This window comes from Melopsittacus undulatus (assembly GCF_012275295.1).
Source record: "Melopsittacus undulatus isolate bMelUnd1 chromosome W unlocalized genomic scaffold, bMelUnd1.mat.Z SUPER_W_unloc_2, whole genome shotgun sequence".
NCBI lineage: Eukaryota > Metazoa > Chordata > Aves > Psittaciformes > Psittaculidae > Melopsittacus > Melopsittacus undulatus.
In genome coordinates this window covers 2,949,127-2,966,154 of record NW_022993944.1, presented here as the reverse complement: position 1 = coordinate 2,966,154, position 17,028 = coordinate 2,949,127, and the positions used below count along the sequence as shown (strand labels likewise).

The window sequence follows — 17,028 nt, the reverse complement described above, 5'->3', positions numbered from 1 at the left end:
CAGCCACCTTTGGTAAAACAGCAGAACTAGGTAACCATTTGCTTTTGACCTTAATGCCTTACAACCTCCAGCATTTTTCAGATACATTCTCATCCCCTCCTCTTCCTCTCAATTGATCCAGTCCCCTATTCCACATTCTCCACTTACCTCTACATTATCTATCCATTTGTTCTAACAGTGCCTGCCACTGGACTCTTCAAAGCAACCAACTTTCTGCTGATATCTTCTCTTGTCCTTTCAAAACAACTTTTCCCTCCAAGCATACCACAGACAACCCTAATAAGCGGAGTATGGTGCAACAGTCCACCAGGATTTAATTAATTTCCAAGCTTTCCATGGCAAGAACTCTTCTCTTGGATTAAGCAGTACTGAATTCACCAACCATTCTTTAAATACCACAGCCCTTTTGACAAAGACTAGTAAAAAACCCTAAGTGAAACATCAGTTGTCCATACTTCATAGGGAGCTTTGACTGAGGGTGTAAAGCAGACGGAACAAGGCTCTTTTTAGTGGGCTGAAGTTCTGGAATCTGATAGCTGTGGTTCAAGAGGAGAAAGCTTATCCTGGTTCTAGTCATCAAACTGAAGCTGAACAAAGAGCTCTGTGTTGCTCAGCATGATCTCCACATTGTTTGGCAGCATGGCTGTTTGAACCCCAGATGCCGTTTCTGAGTCCACAAGATAGCTCTGTGCTGCTTAGAAAGTTTTAAAACAATTTTTCTGTGAAAAACTGTTTAAGGTCACAGGGAGACACACTACCAGAACTTGCATAAAACAAAATTGAAGTCATTCAACCAAATTTTATTCATCCTCCACAGATCAAAAAACTGAAATAGTATCACCACATGTCAGTGTTCCAAACTTTCTTCACCAAATCGTCTCCCCAGCACCTACACTTACAAACATGATCCCAAATGATTCCTGGTATAAATCAACAAACTGGGTAGAGCACATATTTAAGTGCACAGAATCAAAGCAATTACAGATGCAGAGCCTCACTCTAATCTTGCTTCCCAAATTACACTGAATTTCCCTGACTTCTACTCTAGTTTCTGCTGCCAATACGATATTGTCCTGGGTTCAGCTGTAGCAGTCATTTTTCTCCTTCTTAGTAACTGGTGTAGTGCTGTGTTTTCAAGTCTGAGAACAGTGCTGACAACACACCAGTGTTTTTAGTTATTGCTAAGTAATGTTTACTTAGATCAAGGATTTTTTCAGTCTCATGCTCTGCCAGTGAGGCACAAGAAGCCAGGAGGAATCACAGAATCCCAAGGGTTGGAAGGGACCTTGAAAGATCATCTAGTCCAACCCCCCTGCAAGAGCAGGGTAACCTAGAGTACATCACACAGGAACTTGTCCAGACGGGTCATGAATATCTCCAATGTAGGAGACTCCACAACCCCCCTGGGCAACCTGTTCCAGTGCTCTGTCACTCTCACAGTAAAGAAGTTCTTCCTGATGTTAACATGGAACCTCCTATGCTCCAGTTTACACCCATTGCCCCTTGTCCTACCACTGGATAAGCAGACAAAACACCTGACCCAAAGTAGTCAAAGGGGTATTCCATACCACAGCATGTCATGCCCAGTATAGAAACTGAGGGCAGTTACCCAGAAGGCCTAGATCACTGCTCAGGTTGGACTGGGTATCGGTCAGCGGGTGGTAAGCAATTGTATTCTTTCCCCTTGTTACTTCCCTTATGATTCTTATTATTGGTGGTAGTAGTAGTAGTTTTGCATTATACCTTAGTTACTGGATTGTTCTTATCTCAACCCGTGGGATTTATGTTCTTTCCATACTCCTCTCCATGCCTGCAGGAGCAGGGGGTGAAAAAGGGGGATGGGGAGCAAGTGAGTGGCTGCATGGTTCTGAGTTACTGGCTGTGCTTAAACCACACGCGTGGTGCCACAGGCCTGTAGTCCCAGCTACTCAGGAGGCTGAGCTCACTGGATCGCTTGAGCCCAGGAGTTCTGGGCAACAGTGTGCTATGCCAAGCAGGCCTCTGCGCTAAGGCCAGCATGTATATGGTGAGCCCCAGGGAGCGGGAACACACCAGATTGACTGAGGGGAGAAACGACCCAGGCCAGAGATGAAGCAGGACAGAGCTCCTGGGCTGGTCAGTAATGGGATTGCACCTGTGAATAGCCACTGCAGGACAGCCTGGGCAACACTGAGAGACACAAGTTCCTTAAACCAACACACACACAAGAGAGATATCATTCCTTAGTCCAGGGACCAATCCCAACCAAAGCTTCTGAATTCATCCAGTCTATGATGTCAGGCTCCATCTCTTTTAACAGTCTTTCAGGAAAGAAGAGATAGTGTGTAGTGTTGGATTGTTGACTGCTGATGGCACTGCTGAGCTCACTTGATTTCATCAAAATTCATTCTTTGATGGTGTGATGATCAGAGGGAAGACAGGGTCAGTCACTGGTGACCGGAGGGTGGTTCTGCTGCTGCTGGCTTTTCCCATGACTTTATTCTCCACTGATGATCATGATAGCACATACCTTTTCAAAGCCCAGAATAGTAAAGATGGGCATCTAGATGATGTGCTATAAAAGTGTTATATAGCAAACAGCAGCATATAAATGAGTTAATTGGCTGTTTCCACCCCAAATTAAATCCCCTTAAGGTACGCACCAGACTTCCCCATCTTCCTTTAATACCCACCAAGAATATCTGGGTCGCTGAGCAAAAGCAATCCCATGAGTGGGTTTGCCTTTACCTGAAGCAGGAATAACCCAGTCTTCCCCAGCAAATTCTTTATGTGCACCAAAGGAACTTTATCCCTCTGCCTTTACAGTACGCAAAAGTTTTGACTGGGCTGGGTCAGTCCTGTTGGCCGATCCCCTCATGTTAACCAACCAGGTGGCTTTTGGTAAATGTGTATCCTAATGTTTAAAAGTGCCACCACCCATTGCTCTTAGAATAGTTTTTAACAGCCCATTGTACCGTTCGTTTTTCCCAGAGGCTGGTGCATGGTAGGGGATGTGATATACCCAATCATGCTCTTTGGCCCAAGCATCTATAAGGTTGTTCCGGAAGTTAGTCCTGTTGCCTGACACAATTCTCTCTGAGGGGCCATGTCACACACAAGATTTGTTTGTCAAGGCCCAGAATAGTGTTCCGGGCAGTGGTATGGGCCACATCATGTTTCCAGCCATCCGGTGGTTGCTTCCACCATGGTAACCACATACCGCTTGCCTTAGGGGGCTGGTGGGAGTGTGATATAATCAGTCTGCCAGGCCTCTCCATATTCATACGTCAGTTATCATAAGCCATACCAGAGGGGCTTTAAACACTTGGCTTGCTTAATTGCAGCACGTTTCACATTTGTGAATAAGCTGGGCAATAGCATCCATTGTTAAGTCCACCCCTCAATCACAAGACCATCTGTATGTTCCATCTCTGCCCTGATGGCCTGAAGTGTCATGGGCCCACCAGGCCAAAAATAATTCACCCTTATGTCAACGTAGGAGTCACGGACAACGCGGAGACGATCAGTGTGATCAAGTGATTGCCAAAGTTTATTCAGATACAGTGCTCCTTTTATACCCTTACACCCTTAGGTTTCTTATGTAACAGCCCTGGATACTGAGCTCTAATTGGTTAGTCTAGAGGTTACTACCGTTTACAAAGCTAATGTTTATAACTTGTTATAATTGCGATTAAATACCTTACTCTAAAAATACAGTGGGAAACTACAACCTTGGCAGAGATCATTCTCTGCAAGTTTTCAGTGGAAAATTACAGAGGCATAACAAGACAACTGACCCTGCTTATACCTGCCAAAAATCTTCTTACTTTACAGTAACAAGGCTCAGGGTATCGGGATCGCTCACTACGTGGCCTTGGCTCTTTAAGAATTCCCACACCCTTATGTTGCCAATCTAAGTCCATTTGAGCCACTTCAGTCTTAGAAGCTTGATTCACCTGTTGGTTGTTCAGGTGTTCCTCAGTGGCCCGACACTTGGGTACATGAGCATCTGTCTACATGTCATAACTTCACCACCAGTTTCTGCACCCAGGCAGTGATTTCTTGCCACAGTGCAGCAGCCCAGATGGATTTACCTCTTTATTGTCAGTTGCTCTGCTTCTATGGCTGCAGCCACTCATACAAGGCATTTGCCACCATCTATGAGTCAGTAGAGAGATAAAGTACTGGCCACTTTTCTTGTTCAGCAACATCCAAGGCCACCTGGATGGCTTTCACCTCTGCAAACTGACTTGATTCACCCTCTCTTTCAGCAGTTTCTGCAACTTGTCGTCGGAGACTCCATACAATTGCCTTCCATCTCTGATGCTTTCCTACAGTATGTCAGGACCCATCAGTAAAGAAGGCAGACTGCTTCTCACTTTCTGACAGTGTGTTATATTGTGGGGTCTCTTCAGCATGCATCACCTCCTCCTCCAGTGACAATCCAAAATCTTTGCCATCTGGCCAGTCCGTGATGACTTCTAGAATTCCTGGAAGACTGGGATTTCCTATTTGTGCTCGCTGTATAATTAGGGCAACCCACTTACTCGATGTAGCACTGGTTGCAGAATGTGTAGATGTCATGGTTTAAGCCCAGCTGGTAACACAGAACCACACAGCCACTCACTCACTTCCCCCTCCCCTTCCACCCCCTCACTCCTGGAGTGATGAGGAGGAGAATCCAAAGAACGTAACTCCCACAGGTTGAGATAAGAACAGTCCAGTAACTAAGGTATAACACAAAACACTACTGCTGCAACCAAAATAATGATAACAGAAATAAAAAGGGGAGAGAATACAACCACTCACCAACTGCCAATGGATACCAAATCCAACCCAAGAAGCAGCCTAGCCCTTCCGGGTAACTGCCCCCAGTTTCTATACTGGGCATGACAAGCTGTGGAATGGAATATGTCTTTGGCTAGTTTGGGTCAGGTGTCCTGTCTCTGCTTCCTCTTGACTTTCCCTCCTCCCTGGCAGAGCATGAGACTTAGAAAGTCCTTGGTCAGAGTAAACATTACTTAGCAACAACTGAAACCATTGGTGCTACCAGCGTTGTTCCCAGGCTGAAAGTCAAAAGCACAGCACTGCAACAACTACTAAGAAGGACAAAAATGACTGCTACTGCTGAACCCAGGACAGTATCCACCCCTTACTCCATCCGATCTATCCAGCTCCCCACATGTACCATCACACATCTCAGCTATCAACAAAAGGCGTCCTATTGCTTGAGAGAAAAGATATAGGAGGTATATACCATGGGCCACCCTATGGTTTTACCTGTGGGATCACGGATAAGACATGAGAAAGTGGGATGGAAAACTTACCTCAGATCTGGAGGAATAGGTGTGTGAATTGGTCAGGATGATCGTTCCATGAAAGCTGCGGCAGGTTCACAGATGGTGTGGAAGAGCGGATTTCACTCCAGCTCCGGTGATAAAGAAGACTAAACTTTGACTACAAGACTTAAGTGACCAATATTGTGATCACTATTAATGGGTCCCTGCCTCTAGCAATGTGGAGGTTAGGGACACTAGGATTTACTGGACTGTGTGGCTCAGATGGCCTGGTATATCAGTCCCACAGAAGTATAAGGCTCTAGCAAATACTGCTGCACAGTGTACCCTGATGCCATCAAGCTGTCAAGGGGTGGAACCCATCTATATTTCTGGAGTGACAAGAGGATCCCAAGAGTTGACTGTACTGAAGGCTGAAATCAGCCTGACTGGGAGGAAGTGGCAAAAACACCATATTGTGACTGCTCCAGAGGCTCCATGCATCCCTGGCATAGACTAACTCAGGAGAGGGTACTTCAAAGACCCAAAAGGGCACCAATGGGCTTTTGGTATTGCTACTTTGGAGACAGAGGAAATCGAGCAGCTGTCCATCTTGCCTGGTCTCTCAGAAGAACCTTCTGTTGTGGGGTTGCTGAAGGTTGAAGAACAAGTGCCAGTCATGACCACAAGAGTGCACCGGCAGCAATATCGCACCAACCGAGACTCCCTGATTCATATCCATAAGCTGTTCTGTAGACTGGAGAGCCAAGGAGTGGTCAGTAGAACCCACACACCCTTTAATAGCCCCATACGGACACTGCAAAAGTCTAAAGGAGTGTGGAGAATAACAGTAGACTATCATGGCCTGAATAAAGTCACACCACCCTTGAGAGCTGCTGTACTGAACATGTTAGAACTTCAGTATGAACTGGAGTCAAAGGCAGCCAAGTGGCATGCCACAACTGATATTGCCAATGCATTTTTCTCAATTCCTTTGGCAGCAGAGTGCAGGCCACAGTTCGCTTTTAATTGGAGGGGAGTCCAGTACACTTGGAACCGACTGCCCCAGGGATGGAAACACAGCCTTACCATCTGCCATGGACTGATCCAGACTGCACTGGAACAGGGGCAAGCTCCAGAACACCTGCAATACCTTGATGACATTATCATGTGGGGTGATACAAAGAAAAAAGTCTTTGAGAAAGGGAGGAAAATAATCCAAATCCTGCTAAAAGCTGGTTTTGCCATAAAATAGAGTGAGGTCAAGGGACCTACACAGGAGATTCAAATTTTGGAAAAAAATGGCAAGATGGACTTCGCCAGATCCCCACAGATGTGATCAACAAGGTAACAGCAATGTCTCCAGCAACTAATAAGAAAGTAACACAAGCTTTTGTAGGTGTTGTGGGTTTCTGGAGAATGCACATCCCAAATTACAGTTTGATCGTAAGCCCTCTCTATGACGTGACCCAGAAGAAGAGTGTTTTTAAATGGGGCCCTGGGCAACAACAAGCCTTTGAGCAAATTAAATGAGAGTTCATGCAGTGGCCCTTGGACCAGTCCGGACCGGCCCAGATGTAAAAAATGTTCTCCACACCACAGTCAGGAAAAATGGTCCTACATGGAGCCTCTGTAAGAAAGCTCCAGCAGAGACTCGAGATCGACCCCTCCGCTTTTGGAGTTGGGGATACAGAGGATCTGAGGCCAGCTATACCCCAAATGAAAAAGAGATACTGGCAGCCTATGAAGGGGTTCAAGCTACTTCAGAAGTGACTGGCACTGAAGGTTCTCCTGGCACCCTGGTTGCCTGTGCTGTGCTGGATGTTCAAAGGCAGGGTCTCCTCTGCACATCATGCAACCGAGGCTTCATGGAGTAAGTGAGCCACACTAACTGCACAGCTAGCTAGAATAGGAAATCCCAGTCTTCCAGGAATTCTAGAAGTCATCACGGACTGGCCAGATGGCAAAGATTTTGGAATGTCACCGGAGGAGGAGGTGATGCATGCTGAAGAGACCCCACAATATAACACACTGTCAGAAAGTGAGAAGCAGTCTGCCTTCTTTACTGATGGGTCCTGACATACTGTAGGAAAGCATCAGAGATGGAAAGCAATTGTATGGAGTCTCCGACGACAAGTTGCAGAAACTGCTGAAAGAGAGGGTGAATCAAGTCAGTTTGCAGAGGTGAAAGCCATCCAGGTGGCCTTGGATGTTGCTGAACAAGAAAAGTGACCGGTACTTTATCTCTCTACTGACTCATAGATGGTGGCAAATGCCTTGTATGAGTGGCTGCAGCCATAGAAGCAGAGCAACTGACAATAAAGAGGTAAATCCATCTGGGCTGCTGCACTGTGGCAAGAAATCACTGCCCGGGTGCAGAAACTGGTGGTGAAGGTACGACATGTAGACAGATGCTCATGTACCCAAGTGTCGGGCCACTGAGGAATACCCGAATAACCAACAAGTGGATCAAGCTTCTAAGACTGAAGTGGCTCAGATGGACTTAGATTGGCAACATACAGGTGAATTATTTTTGGCCTGGTGGGCCCATGACACTTCAGGCCATCAGGGCAGAGATGGAACATACAGATGGGCCTGTGATTAAGGTGTGGACTTAACAGTGGACACTATTGCCCAGCTTATTCACAAATGTGAAACATGTGCTGCAATTAAGCAAGCCAAGTGGTTAAAGCCCATCTGGTATGGAGGATTATGGCTGAAGAACAAATATGGAAAGGCCTGGCAGATTGATTATATCACACTCCCACAAACCCACCAAGGCAAGCACCATGTGGTTACCATGGTGGAAGCAACCACAGGATGGCTGGAAACATATGCTGTGCCCATACCACTGCCCAGAACACTATCCTGGACCTTGAAAAAAAGATTTTGTGGCAACACGACACCCCAGAGAGAACTGAGTCAGACAATGGGACTCATTTCCAGAACAACTTTACAGACACTTGGGCCAAAGTGCCTGCCATTGATTGGGTATATCACATCCCCTACCGTACACCAGCCTCTGGGAAAAAAGAAGGGTATAATGGGCTGTTAAAAACTACCCTGAGAGCATTGGCTGGTGGAACTTTCACACATTGGGATACACATTTACCAAAAGCCAACTGGTTGGTCAACACCAACAGGACTGTCCCAGGGAATCAGAACTTTTACATACTGTAGAAGAGGATAAAGTGCCTGTGGTGCACATAAAGAACTTGCTGGGGAAGGCAGTCTTGGTTATTCTTGTTTCAGGTAAAGGCAAACCCACTCGTGGGATTGCTTTTGCTCAGGGACCCGGATGTACTTGGTGGGTAATGCGGGAAGATGGGCAAGTCCGATGTATACCTCAAGGGAATTTGATTTTAGGGGAAAACAGCCAATAAACTCAATTATATGCTGTTGCCTGCTATGTAGCACTATAACTCACCAACTAGATGTCTTCAGGTCACCAGTGACTAGCCCTGACTTCCCTCTGACCATCATTCCAAAAAAGAGTGAAGTTAGAGAAAACCAGATGAGCTCTTCAGTCACCACAAGAGTTCCGCAGTGTTATCAGCAGGCAGCAATCCAACACTGCAGACCCTCTCTCTGACTCTGAAAGACTGTTACAAAACATGGTGTCTGACATCATGGACCAGATGAACTCAACAGCTTTATGGGGATTGGTCCATGAACTCAGGAATCATATCTCTGTGTGTGTGTGAATGGATATATATATATATATATATGAGTGATGGTATATTAAATGTGGGATCTGAACATGACCTGAATGGTATGGAATAAGGGGTGGATACTGTCCTGGGTTCAGCAGTAGCAGCCATTTTTCTCCTTCTTAGTAGCTGGTGCAGTGCTGTGCTTTTGACTTTCCACCTGGGAACACTGCTGATAACTGGTGTTTTCAGTTGTTGCTCAGTAATGTTTACTCCAAACAAGGACTTTCTGAGTCTCATGCTCTGCCAGGGAGGACGGGAAGTCAAGAGGAATCGGAGACAAGACACCTGACCCAAAGTAGAATCATAGAACAGTTAGGGTTGGAAAGGACCTTAAGATCATCTAGTTCCAACCCCCCTGCCATGGGCAGGGACACCTCACACTAAACCATATCACCCAAGGCTTCATCCAACCTGGCCTGGAACACTGCCAGGGCTAGAGCATTCACAAACTCCCTGGGCAACCCATTCCAGTACCTCACCACCCTAAACAATCTAAACCTCCTTGTTTAAGTTTTAACCTGTTACCCCTTGTCCTGTCACTCCAGTCCCTAAAGAGTCCATCCTCAGCATCCTTATATAGGGCCCCTTCAGATATTGGAAGGCTGCTATGAGGTCTCCATGCAGCCTTCTCTTCTCCAGGCTGAACAGCCCCAGCTTTCTCTGTCTTCATACAGGAGGTGCTCCAGCCCCCTGATCGTCCTCGTAACCCTCCTCTGGACTTGTTCTAACAGTTCCATGTCTTTTTTATGTTGAGGACACCAGAACTGTACACAATACTCCAAGTGAGGTCTCACGAGAGCAGAGTAGAGGGGCAGGATCACCTCCTTCGTCCTGCTGGTCACGCTTCTTTTGATGCAGCCCAGGATATGGTTGGCTATCTGGGCTGTGAGTGCACATTGCCAGCTCATGTTCATTTTCTCATTAACACCCCCAAGTCCTTCTCCGCAGGGCTGCACTGAATTTCCTTTTTGCCCAACCTGTAGCTGTGCCTGGTATTGCTCCGACCCAGGTGAAGGACCTTGCACGTGGCATGGTTAAACTTAATGAGATTGGCATCAGCCCACCTTACAAGCATGTCAAGGTCCCTCTGAATGGCATTCCTTCCTTCCAGTGTATCAACCGAACCACACAGCTTGGTGTCATCAGCAAACTTGCTGAGGGCACACTCAATCTCACTGTCCATGTCACCAACAAAGATGTTAAACAAGACCGGTCCCAACACTGATCCCTGAGGGACACCACTCACTACCGGTCGCCAGCCGGATATTGAGCTATTAACTACAACTTTTTGCATGAGGCCATCCAGCCAGTTCTTTATCCACAAAGTGGTCCACCTATCAAATCAGTGTCTCTCCAGTTTAAAGACAAAAATGTCATGCGGGACAGTGTTGAACGCTTTGCATATGTCCAGGTAGATGACATCAACTGCTCTACCACCGTCCATCAGTTCCATAGCCCCATCTTAGAAGGCCACCAAATTGGTCAGGCAGGATTTCCCCTTAGTGAAGCCATGCTGGCTGTCACCAAGCACCTTGTTGTTTTTCATATGCCTTAGCATGCCTTCCAGGAGAATCTGCTCCCAGATTTTGCCAGGCACAGAGGTGAGGCTGACTGGTCTGTAATTCCCCGGGTCATCCATTTTCCCCTTCTTGAAAATGGGGCTTATATTTCCCTTTTTCCAGTCATCAGGAACTTCACCTGACTGCCATGATTTTTCAAATATGACTGCCAGTGGCTTTGCAACTTCATTCGCCAGCTCCTTCAGGACCCAAGGATGGATTTCATCAGGTCCCATGGACTTGTGTACGTTTAAGTTTTTAAGATGGTCTCGAACCAGATCCTCTCCTACAGTGGGCACAGGGTCTTCATTCTCACTCTCCCTACATCTGCCTTCCATGACCCGGGTGGTGCGGTCAGAGCCTTTGCCAGTGAAAACCGAGGCAAAGAAGTCATTGAGAACCTCAGCCTTCTCCAAATCCTGGGTAGCCAGTTATCCTCATAGCTTCTAGAGGAGGCCTACGTTCTCCCTAGTCCATTTTTTATTCTTTACTGTTAGGGTGGTGAGGTACTGGAATGGGTTGCACAGGGAGGTTGTGAATGCTCTGGCCCTGGCAGTGTTCCAGGCCAGGTTGGATGAAGCCTTGGGTGATATGGTTTAGTGTGAGGTGTCCCTGCCCATGGCAGGGGGGTTGGAACTAGATGATCTTAAGGTCCTTTCCAACATTAACTATTCTATGATTCTATGATTCAGACTAGTAGCAAAAGTTTTCCTTTCCAGAGCACATCATGCCCAGTATATAAACTGGGAGAATTTACCCAGAAGGGCTAGACCACTGCTCAGGTCAGACTGGGTATCAGTTGGTGGGTGGTGAGAAGTCGTATTCTCTCCCCTTATTATTTCCCTTATCATTATTATTATTGGTGGTGGCAGTAGTGGTTTTGTGTTATACCTTACTTAATGGACTGTTCTTATCTTAACCTGTGGGAGTTACATTCTTTTGATTCTCCTCCCCATCCCTCCAGGGTTGAGGGTGGAAAGGGAGGAGTGAGTGAGCAGCTGTGTGGTTCTGGGTTGCTGGCTGGGCTTAAACCAGGACAGATACTTACAGGTGTGGATTATTTTCTTGATTAAAGTCTGTGGTGTGTCATCATTAAATCAGGGAACATCAGCAACCTTTTCCTAACCCTAGTGGTTTTGCCAGCATTCTTCTTTCTTCCGTCAGATGTGGTCTAAAGAGAGATATCAGACACACAATTAAAAATTTCTATTTTCATCACTAAAGATGACCCTTAACATCAAGAGCATGCATCATGTGAAATACAAATTCACTCCTCTAAACAAGATAAAAAGGTTTTATTGAGGGACAAAGTCAATAAAGCAAAAGCAAACAGCATTGGGCACATGACCGTAGCCAGAGGCGCAAATGATTAGTATTTGGTACAGGTTTATATATTTTCACTATTGCATTAGTCACATACATATTCATAATTCCCATGTATAGGCAGGGAACATTATAATTAAGTCCAGTAATTTATTATCATATGTCTCCTCCTCTTGGCATCTGCACAATGCTCTGCAATGATTGTGGGCAGGGGTCTTGAGGATGAAGTAAGCAGTCTTCCTCATGTGAGTAGGGGTCTTCAAGATGAAGTAAGCAGTCTTCCTCACAGTGTACTTTTCACCTTTGGCAGTTGGATGCCTCAGTAATCACACAACTCGCTAAAAACAGCCATATCTGTAATTATTCTAATAACTAACAATGATTTGAAACAGTGTGACCTTCCTGCAAAATTTATAGCAGGACAGGAGTATCCCAAGCTAGCAGATGTTTGGGAGGCTCTGTCTCTAAACTAACTGATAAGTACAAGGATGATGTGAAATAACTCATTCATGTTTAGTGGAGTCACTAAATCTTGTTATCTTACCACAGACTTACAACACAAACATTGTTCTTTAAAGCTAAAGATACTTTAGAGGACCAGTGTGAAACAGTTAACTCACATTTAGTGGGGCCACTAAATTCCACAGGCTAACAACATAAACATTGTTCTCTTTCTACAACCTAAGTTAAGCTAAAAAGTACTTTATATTTTCCAGGCACTAGCTTTTCTTATATCAAGCACACAGCCCCTGCCTTTTCTCTTTACCTTTACAGATTCTTCTACTATGTGACTCCAGTTTGTTCATCTTCTGTCTTTATCGAGCTTTGTTTTTGCTACTATAAACTCCTATAGTTATATCCACATAACCACACCTATGATTTGTGAAAGCCAATACATTTATGTGTTTATCACAATCATCCATCCTCAAATAAAAATCTGTTAGCTAACATGAGACATCTTCCAAATTCCCAATGAGAAGTTGGGACAACAAAACACATTTGCCTTTTTAACAGTTTTGGACAGGAAATATTTCATAGTGATGCACCACCCTCATGGTGGTCCAAAGCCTGAGAGACTTAAGGGCACGGCCCATGGCCTCTCATTAGAACCCAAAAAGGGGGAACAGAACACAACCATAACGGAGGTGGAAAGTTCTCAGGGCCCTGGCTATTCGGTGAGCGTGGAATTCAGACGGTTCAGCCCACTTTCCACGTTTAAACGGACAAGGAGTGCCCTGTGCCCCCATCACCGCGGGCCTCACTTCTCCCTCGCATCGAGCGAGAAGGGGCAGGCAGCGCGGCACAACCAGTCCCACAGCAGATCTCCCTCCCTTCACTCCATACCCTCCCCCCGGCCCCATCCACCACTTTAGCAGCCGATCCAGCGAACGAACAAGGCGCCTCACGGGAGCAGGAGGAGCCTGGGGAAGGCGCACTGTGGGACGAGTAGTTCCGGCTCGGTGGCGCCGCTGCTGTGCGTTTTGGTCTGCGTAGTTCCGGTGAGGCCGCGGTAGGCGGTATCGGCAGGCGGTGAGAGGCCGCGGTTGGATTTGTGGGAGCTGTAGTTTGGTGGTGGTTTCCCCGCGGCTGTTCCACCCCGCCCTGCCATGCCGGGCTTCACCTGCTGCGTGCCGGGCTGCTACAACAACTCGCACCGCGACAAGGTGCTGCACTTCTACACCTTCCCCAAGGACAAGGAGCTGCGGCGCCTCTGGCTGAAAAACGTCTCCCGGGCGGGCGTCAGCGGGTGTTTCAGCACCTTCCAGCCCACCACGGGCCACCGTGTCTGCAGCGAGCACTTCCAGGGCGGCCGCAAGTCCTACCTGGTGCGGGTCCCCACCATCTTCCCGCTGCGCGGCGTCAACGAGCGCAAGGCGCAACGGGCTGCCCGCCGCCCTCGCCCTGCCACCGCCGCGCAGGGTCCCGCTGCCGCCGCGGTCCAGGTGGGGGGCGCGGCCGAGGACGTGAAGCCTATTGACCTGACGGTGCAGGTGGAGCTCGGGCCCGGGGCCACCACGGGGCCCAGCCCTGGGAGGTTGCTGCCGCTGGCGGCGACTGGGGAAGAGGACACGTTGGAAGGCGGCCCCCCAGACCACTCGTATTCGCTGTCGTCGGGCACCACGTCGGAGGAGCTGCTGAGAAAGCTGAACGAGCAGCGCGACATCATCGCGCTGCTGGAGGTGAAGATGAAGGAGATGAAGGGCAGCATCCGCCGCCTGCGCCTGGCCGAGGCCCAGCTCCGTGAGGAGATCCGCGAGAAGGACCGGCTGCTCCATGCTGCCAGCGCCGTGACCCGCAAGCGCCACGGTCTCTGAGGCTGCCGGCGCCCGGCGCGGGGCTCTCCACTACGGAGCTTCCGCCACCCTAGGGGAGGTGCCTGGGCAGAGCGGAGATGGGGCTGGCTGCGGCCCCCTCCCCGGCCTTCTCTGCCCGGTACCTCCTGTTCCCCACCGAAGCAAACCCGCGCCATCGGATCCCCCTTCCTAGATGTGGCGGCCGCTGTCTGCTCAGTGCTGAGCCCTGTTACCGTTCCCCCCAAGCTAGCACTGCGGGCGCCTGCTGGCGTCCCGTCAACACCACGCCCATCAGCACCCTCCGTGCCGACAGCGGCAGAAAGCGCTTCCCCTTGTGCGGATGAGACCCGTGTCATCACCAAGTGGATGTAGGGTGTCGGTTTTCAGCAAATAACTCGCCTGTGTTAAGTGAGGAAGCAGCAACACTACCCTGGAGAAGGCGTGGCTGGTAGCGTGGTTGGCACCAAGCCCTTCACAGGAATGAACAAGGATGTCGTGTTTGGCCTCGCATAGCAGAGGCACAAGGAAAGTTTTAGAAACCCTTTCAGGGTGATGTATTTCTTCAGTAAATTACTGATGCCATAAAAGACTGCTGTTTCTAGCCTTAAAGAATCCCATAGGACTGCTCTTGTCCTATGTAGTTTCTGCTTTCTCTGCATCACACATGTATTTGTTACAGATGTCTCGACGCTCTCAACACTAGTAAGGATTACAATGTGGTACAAAGAGCCTGGTGGCATTTGACAGCTGTAGTTTTATCTCATTGGCTTAAGAACTTCTCATGTAATGGGGGCTTTGTAACACATTGGGGATTGAAATCCTTGGCTTTCATTCAGGATGGAACAGAAGCGCGGCAAGTTTATCTGCTGTGGTTGCAAACCCGTACTGTCTAATCCTAAACTAGTTGGCATGACTCATAATCTGTACATTAGGCAAGACCTTACTGAAATTAGCTTGTGTGCTCTAAACTGAGATTTAAGAGTATTGCAACAAACCATGTGGAATGATTGTATAGATTGTGGTTCTAGCCAGCATTAGTCCCCTCGCTTTCAGCAACAGGAAACCAAATCAACATTGGCTTGAAAGAGGGTGGCATGAGGGCAGCAAGGCCACTTGTTGGGCTTGAATACACACTGCTGGGTTAGCCAGTGGAACAGGTACCTCAGCACTTTGGAGGAGAGGGAGGAGGAGGGGGTATCCGGTGCACCTCTGTAGCTCGGTGGCAGTGTGTACTTAAGGGGTATGGCTTTGGTCACAGTGGGTGTTGGGAGCAAGTGCAGTTCACCACAGTGTGCCCATAATTGCACTGGAGGGAGGAATGCCCAGGGGGTCCCCTGGCTTTGTGAGGTCTTTCTCCCATGATCAGAGCATGTTACACTCACAAGGTTGGGATGCCAGTTTTGCTAAATTTTCTAGAGGTGTTTTCTAAATGTAAGAAGTTCTCTTTAGTTTGAAAATATTGTAAGCTTTGCAACTGTGGATTTTTCTCTGACCAAACAAAAGGGCACAGTGAGATTTGGTCTAGTGATGGTGCAGCCCAGTCAGCTACAGTCACTGGTTGTCACAGCCTGCTATGTGATGCATGGCTAGTTTTTGTACCAAGTTGGATGGTTGACTATAAGGATACTACACATCTTTTTATGTACTAAGTATTTGCCATTATTTCATTTTAATTTATCTTCTCTGATCAGATATATAGCTCTTAACTTCAGCTCCCTGATATCCTGATTTTCCTGTGAATCAAGTAAAACAGTGATGTTTTGGGTTAGTTGGTTGGTTTGGGTTGGTTTGGTTGGTTTGTAGGGAAAGCAGGTACCTGCTATACCATCTGATTTCAAATAATGTAATTAGTCCAGCAGATCTATATGCCTCCATCAGGACAACAGGCAGCACAACCTCTCTCCTCACAAATGAGACTGGTTGTGTGTCCTAGCTTCTTGAGAACGTGTGTGGTGCAACACTCATGGTGCTTTTTCTACCATTGGAATGCACTTCAGGATGTTCAGCCCTTTGGCCCTGCTGGACTGGTTAACTGCTAGACTCTTCAACTTTTCCAGGTTACACTGAGGTGCTAACATGCTTAATTTTAATAAAGTATATTTTGTTTTGCCATGTTTCCTGTTTCCATGCTCTGTGTGTGTGTATATATACACATATTTCTCAAAGGTTGGTGGCTGTGGCTTGTCTTCTCTTTTGAAGTTTTTTGTATTCCTCATGAACTCCACAGATGCAACAGCATAAACACTTTGTGTAGGGTGAGGAAGAGGAGTTTGAAGTCTGTCAGTGTGTTACTGCCTACCTACACAGAGGTTGGAGATGATTTGATGAGCAAATGGCTGTTGGGGAAGGGGAGCTGTAAACAGCCATGAGGGATTTGAACTTCCTTCCAGTGCTTAGGTTGGAGGGACAGTGCCACTCACATCCCTTGAGACAGCCTAGTGCAGGGAACAACTTTGAATTTCTAATTCTACTTCCCAAAGTTCTTAATGTCTGATTATTTTAGAGCTATGAATCTCAAATCATTGTAATCTTAAAAAAAAAAATCAGCTGTGCCTCAAGCATCACATTTTTGGGTTGAACTGGGAATGTTGAATGAAGCTGCCTGACCAAACTGAACACTTTCCCCCATTGCTGCTAAACCAAGGTAAGGAGCAGTTCTGGCAGTAAATTTAGAGGCTAATTCTGCAGGAAGGCACCTTACTGTGCTAAGAAACTGTGTTATTGCTCAGTACAAATGATTTTTCTTCTTTTTCAACTCCTCACCTTTCTGCATCCTGTATCTAACTGAGCCTGTCCCCTCTACCAGCCTTTAATGTGGGTTGCCACATTCCTCTGTGTGCCTATTATCAAATGTTAGCCCTAAAAGGGGACTTGAATAATGTTT

At 47.3% G+C, this 17,028-nt stretch overlaps 1 protein-coding gene across 1 annotated transcript; it reads left to right on the top strand.

Moving 5' to 3' along the window:
* Nucleotides 1–13,355: 13,355 nt before the first annotated feature.
* LOC117438204 (THAP domain-containing protein 11-like) lies at nt 13,356–16,218 on the top strand. Its single transcript, XM_034073695.1, has one exon. It carries the CDS (start codon nt 13,458–13,460, stop codon nt 14,163–14,165), a length of 708 nt encoding a protein of 235 aa, XP_033929586.1. The 5' UTR covers nt 13,356–13,457; the 3' UTR covers nt 14,166–16,218.
* The last annotated feature ends 810 nt before the right edge of the window (nt 16,219–17,028 follow it).

Bases quoted from the DNA above. Each gene is read 5' to 3' on its own strand.
- LOC117438204 (XM_034073695.1), top strand. From the start codon at position 13,458: ATGCCGGGCTTCACCTGCTGCGTGCCGGGCTGCTACAACAACTCGCAC.